Below are 11,011 nucleotides of genomic sequence, written 5' to 3'. Positions count from 1 at the left end.
TTTTTCTAATCACTCGTACTTAAATACAATGAGGAATTGAGCTTAGAATTGTGTCATACTCTCCAATTAAATGTTTAAATTTTAACAAACAATATTCTTAATATTTAATAACCATAATATCCAAATTACAAGACCACTTAGATTAGGAATTGAGCTTAGAGCAGAGATGGAGGGAGGGGGGACCGGCTGGGACCATGGTCCCCCCCCCCTCAACTTCCTTAAAAAAGATATTACCGATTATTCAAATTGCTATAACTAGCTTCCAAAAAGTCTCTATAATTAATACACGTTTGCAATTATGTTGCTTACACACAGAGACGGAGGGAGGGGGGACCGGCTGGGCCATGGTCCCCCCCCCCCCCCCCCCCCCCCACTTCCTCAAAAAAGATATTTTAAGGAGTTAAAAAAAAAAATTATACTAGTCCCCCCCCAAACTAAATTGATAAGTCCCGGTCCCCCAAACTCTCCTCCACCGGTTGGTTCTTACTTCTTAGATTAATCCTGGGGTTTTCTTTTGGTTAATTTTTCTATTGTTTTGCTTGAAAATTTGGTTAAGAATCTGAAAAGTTGATTTTTTTTTTCCTTCATAGATTGGCTATTGGCTTGGAAACTTGGAAATTCCTGTTACTACTTGGAAATTTATATGTTTTTGTTGTTATTATTTTCTTTATGTATATATGTAAATCTTGGATCTTTTCTCTATGAAAATAACGACAACAAAAAACACATAAATTTACATACATACATAAAGAAAATAACAACAACAAAAAACACATAAATTTTCAAGTAGCAACAGGAATTTCCAAGTTTCTAAGCCGACAGCCAATCTATGAAGGAAAGAAAAATAAAAAATAAAAAAAAAATCAACTCTTCAGATTTTTAACCAAATTTCCAAACCAAACAATAGAAAAATTAACCAAAAGAAAGCCCCAGGATTAACCTAAGAAGTAAGAACCAACCGGTAGAGGAGAGTTGGGGGGACCGGAACCTATCAATTTTTTATTTGGGCGGGGGGGATTTTTTTTTTTTAACACTCCTTAAAATATCTTTTTTGAGGAAGTGGGGGGGACCATGGCCCCAACCGGTCCCCCCTCCCTCCATCTCTGTGTGTAAGCAACATCATTGCAAATGTGTATTAATTATAGAAACTTTTTGAAAGTTAGTTATTGCAATTTGAATAATCGGCAATATCTTTTTTGAGGAAGTGGGGAGGGTCCATGGCCCCAGCTGGTCTCCCTCTCCCTCTATCTCTGCATGCAATCCCTTGTTCCACCCTGAGATCTTATGCCCTAACCTGTTCGTGACCTTCCAACCACCTTTTCATCTAGGACATAAATTCATTTCAAAGTGATACTCCAACCACCTTTTCATCTAGGACATAAATTCATTTCAAAGTGATACTATATATATATATATATATATATAGATAGATAGTGTAGATTTAGCAATCATCCCCTTCACCACAGAAAAAGGAGCCAAAATATGATGGAAACAGGGGAAGACATTGTGATTGTGGGAGCTGGAATTGCTGGTCTTACAACATCCTTAGGACTTCATAGGTACTCTTCTCTCTCTCTCTCTCTCTCTCTCTCTCTCTCGTATTTAAGATTGTAAAGAAGCAAATATATATATATATATATATGTGTGTGTGTGTGTGTGTGTGTGTGTGTGTGTGTGTGTGTGTGTGTTGTAGGTTGGGAATTCGAAGCTTAGTGTTGGAATCCTCGGATAGATTGAGGGTCACTGGATTTTCCTTCACGACATGGACAAATGCTTGGAGGGCATTAGATGCTGTTGGCCTTGGTGACTCCCTCCGACAACATCATCAAAGGCTTTATGGGTAACTAGGCTTCCCCCTTATCGATCTCTTCATTATTGCCACCTTAATTAGCTTAATTACCACTATGCATATGGTGTTATAATTGGTGAAGCTTTGGCCTTTCAATACTGTTTTTAACAGATTTTATTTCTTAAAGAAGCTTTATATCTTTGGGGGCCTTAATCGGTCGCCTTAACTGCCTAACGATTGAGCCGGCCCAAGTTGGCCCAAGTTTCCCAAGTTTACATAGTAAATGCACAACTTGATAAATTATGGATATATATACTTCTACAAAGGTTTTGGTTTTAGCATTGGTTTATTGATCCGAATGGTTAATTATAGGTCTAATGATTAGTTGCCGGTCCATATTAATACTAATAAACTACGGGGACCTCTTTCAAATGAAATGGAAAGAAGCCGGTTCCTTACTTTAAAAAGGGTAAAATTGTCATTTTACTTTCTTTTTTTTGGACAATTTTATCCTTATAAAATAAAGTTTAGGCTCCTCCCTCCTTTAGCCCCCAAAATATTATGAATAATTTTTCATGTTAAAAGCATGAAACTGACCAATTCCCAGCACATTATGTAACTAGCTCTACAATTTATTTGCAGGAATGTGACTAGCTCTACAATTTCAGGACATCAAACCTCAGAGACGTCATTTGAAGCCAAAGGAAAACAGTGAGTTTTACAGCAGTACTGCCAATAGTAATAGTGCCTCTATAGCATAAAACCAAGAAGTTTCTAAGTATTTGTCCACTTTGCACTTCTTGACAATCATTTCTTTATTTCTAATTACAAAATGCAGCCATGAGACAATTTAGGTGACTAATGTTATATACCATGTCGGAAATTTGTTTTTTGTTTTGTTTTAATTTTTTTTTTATATTAAATTTGTGATTGAGATGTTTGATCAGCTAGCTAGGTTCAATAATTGGTGTGTGATGTGCAGTGGAGTCCATGAAGTTCGTCGTGTCAAAAGGAATATGTTGGTGGAAGCCCTTGCAAAGGAGCTTCCAAGTGGCACAATTAGGTTCTCTTCCAAGGTGGTTTCTATAGAGGAATCAGGCTTCTATAAGCTTTTGCATCTTGCTGATGGAACCATTCTCAAAACCAAGGTAATTTTTTATATATTTCCTTGGAATTTTTTTCTTGAGTATAATTACTCAGACCTTATTAGAGTATCCTCTTTGTGAATGGAAGGTGTTGATTGGGTGTGATGGAGTGAACTCAGTGGTGGCAAAGTGGCTGGGCTTCAACAAACCAGCTTTCACAGGGAGATCTGCCATTAGGGGCCGTGTGGATTTCAAGCGCGATCATGGGCTTGGGAACAAGTTCATGCAATTTTTTGGGAAAGGTGCTCGATCTGGTTTCCTTCCTTGTGATGATAACACTGTCCATTGGTTTTTCACCTGGACTCCCTCCTCCAGCCAAGGTGCCATTATTCAATTCCCAATACATAGCTTACTTTGATTCTTTGCTTTGAAAGAACAAATTTCTAAGTACTAGAATATAAATAAATAATTAAATTTATTATTTCTTATTAACTTCAGTTTTTGGGACACCTCATAATTTAATTGTTGGGAATTAATCAATTACTAATAGCAGCAGAAAATATATCTCAAGGCCTCTGAACCCTCATGATTGAGATAGCAATAGTTTTTTTCAAAATAATATTGTTTACAAAGAAGAAACCACTAAAAAAGGGCTAGGGTTTTGCAAAGAGACGATTAGGGTTTACTCTCAAAACCTTTTGCATTTTCTCCTCAATTCTAAATTCAGGGAGAGAGTGTGGGTTCTCCTGCACAAGCCTCCTTTAAATATGTGTGTTAGTCTTAAGTTAGGTTAAAACGATTCCCCTTATTGAAGGGAAAATTGGAGATTCTTCAATTGTCAATCTTGATCATTCAATATTATTCAACGGCTCATAGATTGCCACATGTCCTACTTAAGTTTAAATAATAATATATTGTTTAACTTTTAAAAAGAAAATAAAATTTAAATAAAATAATAAAAACATATGGGGGTGGCCAGCCACCCCAGCTGAGCCCCAGGGAGTGGCTTGGAGGTGGCTGAAGCCACACCCTATGGCCCCTAGGGGGTGGTTCGACCACCCCCTCGGGCCAAACCCATAAATTATATTTTTGGGTTTGGCTCTAGGGGGTGGCCGGACCACCCCCAACCGGTCTTATTGGGGGTGGATTGGGGCTCAGCTGGGGTGGCCGGCCACCCCATATGCTTTTATTATTTTATTTAAATTTTTATTGTCTTTTTAAAAGTTAAATAATATTTTATTATTTAAACTTTAGTGGGACACGTAGCTTTGGATAATATTGGATGGCCAAAATTGACAATTGGAAAATCTCCACTTTCCCTTCCAATAGGAGGGGATCCGGATCCTAAAACCTCACTCATCCACATATATACCACAACGATTCGTTCTCTTTGTGCAATTCAGTCAAGCTTAATAAGATTCTATATGTCCCCAAGAGATAGCTTAATCAGCTGTGGACCACGTCTCATGAAGCGGAGGTCACTAGTTTGAATCTTTCTTCCTCTTCCCTTGTGTGGACATGTCAAAAAAAAAAAAAATCTATATCAGCTTGAGGAGTGGGCTAAAGAAATAAATCTAGTTTAATGGGCTTCTGACACATGGCATCTCATAACTTGTCATTAATTACCATTAATTACAACTTATTTCAGAAAAAAAAGTTATAATTGGACTAGAGCATTTATTTAATTTGACTGATCAAGAGCTCATTCGGCTTCTTATAATTACATTTGACCATTCAATGAAACATTTATAATGAAATTAACGTCAATTCAAAATTTATTGTCGCTACTATCTCTAAATATTTAAGCATTTGATTTAATCTCGAGTATTCTTATACTTTTAAAATAATATTTTATTGAGTACATTTTATTTTAGTAACTTCTTACTAAAATATTATGAGCAGGGGCGGACCCTGAAATTTTAAAATTCCCCCTAATTTTTTGTTTTTTTTTTTTAATATACCCTTAAAAATATATTTTTTGGCCCCCCCCAATTTTTATTTTTATTTTTTATTTATTTATTTATTTATTTTAGTTTTAGTTTTGCTCCCCAAACCTAAAACTCTAATTCCGCCCCTGCTCACGAGGCATATATGGGTTAGAATCTCCCATATAATAGTTTTCCAATACATTTACGGGGCATATTGTTTACCATTAGCTAGCATATTTGTGTGGCATGCATTGTGGTCACAATTGTTATTCATCTTTATATCTTGCAGAGAAAGAGATAAAAAATAACGGAGCTGAAATGAAGCGACTTGTGCTAAGCAAGCTAGGAAAGATGCCTGATGAAGTAAGGGCTGTTATTGAAAACACTGATTTGGATAGTTTTATATCATCCCCATTGAAGTACAGACATCCTTGGGAGCTTCTTTGGGGAAATATCAGCAAAGGCAATGCTTGTGTGGCCGGTGATGCTCTCCACCCCATGACTCCAGACATTGGCCAAGGTGGTTGTGCTGCCTTGGAAGATGGTGTTGTCTTGGCCAGGTGTCTTGCTGAGGCGTTATTGAAAGAACCAAGTGGGGAGAAATTACCTGAAAAAGAAGAATATAAGAGGATTGAAATGGGGTTGAAGAAGTATGCCAAAGAGAGGAGATGGAGAAGCATTGAGCTCATTACTACTGCTTATATGGTTGGTTTCTTCCAACAGGGTGATGGAAAAGTGATGAACTTCTTTAGGGATATATTGGCTGCATACATGGCTGGGTTGCTGTTGAAGAGGGCTGACTTTGATTGTGGGAAGCTCAGCATTTCATAAATGCATCCATATGCCTATGTACTAAAGATAAAGTAATTATTGTTTATAATAATGTGTGTGATGAATAAAGAGGATTGAAATGGGGTTGAAGAAGTATGCCAAAGAGAGGAGATGGAGAAGCATTGAACTCATTAGTACAGCTTATATGGTTGGTTTCATCCAGCAGGGTGATGGAAAAGTGATGTACTTCTTTAGGGATATATTGGCTGCATACATGGCTGGGTTGCTGTTGAAGAGGGCTGATTTTGATTGTGGGAAGCTCAGCATTTCATAAATGCATCCATATGCCCATGTACTAAAGATAAAGTAATTATTGTTTATAATAATGGGTGTGATGAGTTGTTGCCCATGGCATATGTTTTAAAGCAATGTAATTCAAGTGTTGAAGACATTCACCTGCTACAGATTTTAATTGGAGATTTCTTTTTGATCCGTGAGAATGTCAAATCAATTTGAACCACCAATTAAAATAGAGATTTCCCTTTAGTAATTTCCATAGTATAAACTTACAATGAGAGTACTGTGCATCTAGAAAGATGTTTAGGATTGTAAATGAGTCGATCTTGTTTCATTTATAATTTGAGCTCAGCTCGTATAAATTCAGCTTGAATTCTGATTATTTAATAAATGAGTCGACTTTGAATAATAATTACGGCTCGAATATTAAGACAGGAATATTGGGTTTTTAGCAAATGCAGTGAATGTGACACAAAATTTGTGATGTGTCAAGTCACCTCATTCATCAAGTTGCGACTGTTGTCAGCCATTTTTGTAATCTTGCAACCATTTTCCTATCACATATGTATAGTGTAGAATTCCCTTCACCAAAGAAAAAAGGAGCCAAAATATGATGGAAGCAGGGGAAGACATTGTGATTGTGGGAGCTGGAATTGCTGGTCTTACAACATCCTTAGGACTTCATAGGTACCCTTCTCTCTCTCTCTCTCTCTCTCATCCGTATGTGTGTGTGTGTATATATATTTAAGATTGTAAGGAAGGCAAATATATATGTTGTAGACTGGGAATTCGAAGCTTAATATTGGAGTCCTCGGGTAGTTTGAGGGTCACTGGATATGCCTTAGCAACGTGGACAAATGCTTGGAGGGCCTTAGATGCTGTTAGCCTTGCTGACTCCCTCCAACAGCGTCATCAACCGCTTTCTGGGTAAGTACTAGAACTCACCCTCTCTGAAATTCTGTCTTTTAAGACCCCAAATAACACCATGTTTGACAGTTTCTCTGAATTATGTTATTTTGAGCTCCGAATTAGCCAACCTTAAAACTAACACATGTTAAAAGCATGAAATTGACTTCCCAGCACAAGTACATAAGAACACACACACCATTTAACTAACCACAGAAATTTATGTGCAGGATTGTGGGTACCTCTACAATTTCAGGACTTCAAACCACAGAGAGGTCATTTGAAGGCAAAGGAAAACAGTGAGTTAAAACACTGCCAATGGTGCCTCTAATAGCATAAAACCCCTAGTAAAGGCCTTTGTTTACTGCAATGGTAAAGATTTTGAACTGTCAAGCACAAGTATGCGGATTAAAGAGAGGGCACTTCATGCAAAATACAGATCAAAATCCCATTCAAGTGAAGCCACATTCCCTTGTATTCTATTTCCGACCCCTTCTTAGGATTATTGTCATAATGAAATTGTTTTTATACTAAATAAGATGTCATGTAAGTATATCTTTTTCCTGTATCCAAAGTCTGATCATTGTAAGACTCAGAAGCTGCTAACTGGTAAAAAAGTATTGCTTATAAGCTTTCTGTTTCTTTGGAATCATTTGTTTCGAGTATATGTAAACTTAGGTGACCAAAGTTTATATAGAATGCTGACAGTTTTGTATTGATGTTATAATCATATATAATTGAGGTGCATGCTTAAGATAGGCTGGATAATTGCCGTCTGATATGCAGTGGAGACCACGAATTTCGTTGTGTTCAAAGGAAGTTGTTGTTGGAAGCTCTTGCAAACGAACTCCCAAGTGGAGCCCTTAGGTTCTCTTCCAAGGTGGTTACTGTAGAGGAATCTGGCTTCCATAAGCTTGTGCATCTTGCAGATGGAACCATTCTCAAAACCAAGGTAAATTCACATAAACAGATCATATAAAGGAGTCGGATAATGATCCTTCTTTTGTATTTATTTTATTAAGTAGAAAGCAAAAGTGTAGTGTCTTAACCACTCATTCCAAGACAAAATGATGCTTATTAAGAATGAGTAATGCTATGTATCAATTTTTCATTCGGATGGAAATAATTTTCTTTTAACAGAAAGTAGACGATTTATATTGTGTAAGCAGGAGTTGAAAGGGTGGTTGGCTTGGATAGAGATTCTTAGTAATTTTGTTATCTAAATCGTTAGCAATTCGAATAGTAAGTGTGAGAGAGTTTCTATGTTGTTCACCTATTCAAACCAGTTTTGGGTAGCCTGCCCTGCTCGACAAGTGAACCTCATAGGAGCTCTCTCATATCTGCTAGGGATACAAATCTCGTTGGCTTTTTTACAATTTACAGCTTCTTAACCTTGTTGGATGTAAATTGGATCCAATTTTGAGCCGCTCAGCCTTGTTGGTCTAAATAAGATATTACTTAAAATCATCAATATGTTTTGAGTATAATTACTCACATGTTATTAGGGTATCCTCTTTGTGAATGGAAGGTATTGATTGGGTGTGATGGAGTGAACTCAGCAGTGGCCAAGTGGCTGGGCTTCAAGAAACCTGCTTTCACAGGGAGATCTGCCATTAGGGGGTGTGTACATCTCAAGCGCTGTCATGGGTTTGGGAATAAATTCATGCAATTTTTTTTGGAAAGGTGTTCGATCTGGTTGTATTCCTTGTGATGATCACACTGTCTATTGGTTTTTCACTTGGACTCCGTCTCCCTCCAGCCAAGGTGAGCCACTAATCCCAACTCAAGACTTCTGCTATGATATCTTATTAATCCAAGATTATAATTTCCCACATAATAATTTATCAGTGCAATTGTAATGCATATATGTGTGGCATTGTCGCAATTATTGTTATTCATCTTTGTATCTTACAGAAAAAGAGATAGAAGATAATCCAGCTGAAATGAAGCGACTTGTGTTAAGCAAGATAGGAAAAGTGCCTGACGAAGTAAGGGCTATTATTGAAAACACTCAGATGGATGGTATTATATCATCCCCATTAAGGTACAGATATCCCTGGGAGCTTCTTTGGGGAAATATCACCAAAGGCAATGTCTGTATGGCCGGTGATGCACTCCATCCCATGACCCCAGACATTGGCCAAGGTGGTTGTGTTGCCTTGGAAGATGGTGGTCTTGGCCAGGTGTCTTGCTGAGGCGTTTTTGAAAGAACCAAGTGGAGAGAAATTAGCTGAAAGAGAGGAATATAAGAAGATTGAAATGGGGTTGAAGAAGTATGCCAAAGAGAGGAGATGGAGAAGCATTGAGCTCATTACTACATCCTATGTTGTTGGTTTTATACAGCAGAGTGATGGCAAAGTAATGACCTTCTTGAGGGACAAACTTTTGGCTGTACTCCTGGCCGGGTTACTTGTAAAGAAGTCTAGTTTTGATTGTGGGAAGCTCAGCATTTCCTAAATGCAGCCATATATGTATGTAGTAAAGATAAAGTAATGGATTTGGCTTAGATGCTATTAAAAAACTATATCGTTTTTTAACTGTCTATATTTAATTATAAGTTTTTCATGAGATTGGCCATAATCATTTTGAAACATCACCTAGAATATATATATATATATATATATATATATATATATATATATATATATATATTTGATCAGACTCAATGACAGGATTCTTGCAAAATTAAGAGAATTGTCACTGGGGGCCAAGGGGCCTCTAATGTTTAAGTTTCGGAAGGAAAAACTAAATAGAAAGAGAAAGAGAGAATAAGTGTATGGCATCTTATTTTTGGGGAATGGTACCTTTTTAATGTGAGAGGCTCTTTAATATAGTTATTAGATGCTTGACACATGACAGGTTTAATTTGTAGCCCTTCTGAAAAATTCTAAACAGATAAATATCACAATTTTATGCGGAATTAACAGATATATATCAAAACAAACATTCACCAAAATATGAACAATCACACACAAAGATTTTGGTGACGAAGAGGAAACCTTTTAGAAAACGTTCTAAAAGTAAAACCTCTCCGGGGCAGCCAAACCCAGGAAATCACTATCAAAAGATTATCCAGAGATTACAGACACTAGGAACACTTATAACCCTTTGCAAGACCTTGACTCTGTAAGATCGACAAGCCTCCAACTTGTCTCCTCGCTCACAATCTTCTTCAACGTGATTCTCCTTTATCGGACCCTTCCGATAGACTTCAATTAAGCACACGATCAATACTAACAAAAATCCTCTAAGAGGAATCAATTTGGCTCACAACAAAATAATCACTCAAGCACAGCCTCACACGAACTCTCTGGGGGTGAAAATTCGTCCTTCTCTCTTCTATAATGATGTATATATACCCCCGACAAAACCCTAGACCTAACCCACTTAAAATCATGTTTTTGGGCCTAAAACTTACGGGGTGTCCGGACATGTTAATGGGCGGTCCGGACACGGCTTCGCGGAGCAAGATTTTAGTTTCTGGAAATGAGGTCCGGACCCGGGGAATTGCGGTCCGGACCTGGCCTGTCCAGTCTTGATCAACAGCTCCGATCAATGGACGTTTGTGGTCCGATTGAGTTGAAATTTTGCAGGGACGTTCATAACACACGAATCTACATTATGAACGGTGGAGATTGGATTCTGAGCATTCTATATCAGTGTTTGAGCCGTGAACAGTAGCATCTGCATTTTGGAACTGAATTAAGCCAACACAAGAACTAACAAAATCCCCCTTTGACAATTCAGTGACAAAACCAAAATGTCGAGCCAATCCCATCATCTCCCCATATTTACTCCCCCTTTTTGTCACAGAATGACAAAAGGTCTTCATGTTTCCTGAAACACTTCACAAAATACATCAAGGCATATGTGGAACAAGAAGACATAAATAAAACTCATGATAAAAAAATGACGTAGAATGCGTGATTATAAAGAAACATCAGCAAAACTCCCCCTCAATGTATGACTCAATTAATAACAGGAAACTGGAAATGCAAAGCATGTTTCTCCCCCTTAAAAGTTAAATGAACACACATGATAACACATCAATGACTCATGTATTGCACAATGAATATCCAAACATGCTCCAAATATGCAAAATATACATGAGACTAGAAATGGCTAGAAACTCATATTGCTTAACCCAAGCCAAGAAAATGTTCCATTCAACCTATGCTTGTGTGGTGTGTGGGTAAGCCATCCAAAGAGAAAAATTTTCAATTTACAAAATGAGG

General features: G+C 37.4%; 1 protein-coding gene and 1 pseudogene across 3 annotated transcripts; both read left to right on the top strand.

Moving 5' to 3' along the window:
* The first annotated feature begins 1,439 nt into the window (after window positions 1-1,439).
* On the top strand, window positions 1,440-6,056 carry LOC132188581 (monooxygenase 2-like). 2 transcript variants are annotated; one of them, XM_059603083.2, is made up of 6 exons: window positions 1,440-1,559; window positions 1,694-1,840; window positions 2,432-2,500; window positions 2,772-2,937; window positions 3,023-3,254; window positions 5,092-6,056. In XM_059603083.2, the coding sequence occupies exons 1-6, from the start codon at window positions 1,483-1,485 to the stop codon at window positions 5,631-5,633; spliced, it is 1,233 nt and encodes a 410-aa protein (XP_059459066.2). In that variant the 5' UTR covers window positions 1,440-1,482; the 3' UTR covers window positions 5,634-6,056. The 2 variants fall into 2 exon arrangements, with proteins under 2 accessions (XP_059459066.2, XP_088369625.1); XM_088513499.1 differs by having other exon boundaries at window positions 2,745-2,937.
* A 417-nt stretch (window positions 6,057-6,473) lies between these two features.
* LOC132188596 (monooxygenase 2-like) lies at window positions 6,474-9,260 on the top strand (annotated as a pseudogene). Its single transcript, XR_015911444.1, has 6 exons — window positions 6,474-6,557; window positions 6,651-6,797; window positions 7,007-7,075; window positions 7,563-7,728; window positions 8,305-8,540; window positions 8,691-9,260. The product of XR_015911444.1 is annotated as a monooxygenase 2-like (transcript).
* Window positions 9,261-11,011: the final 1,751 nt, after the last annotated feature.

Source organism: Corylus avellana, chromosome 2 (genome assembly GCF_965113065.1).
Source record: "Corylus avellana chromosome 2, dhCorAvel1.hap1.2, whole genome shotgun sequence".
In the NCBI taxonomy this organism is placed as follows: domain Eukaryota; kingdom Viridiplantae; phylum Streptophyta; class Magnoliopsida; order Fagales; family Betulaceae; genus Corylus; species Corylus avellana.
Note: the sequence above shows the minus strand (reverse complement) of the source record. Positions and strands in the feature narration are given on the sequence as shown.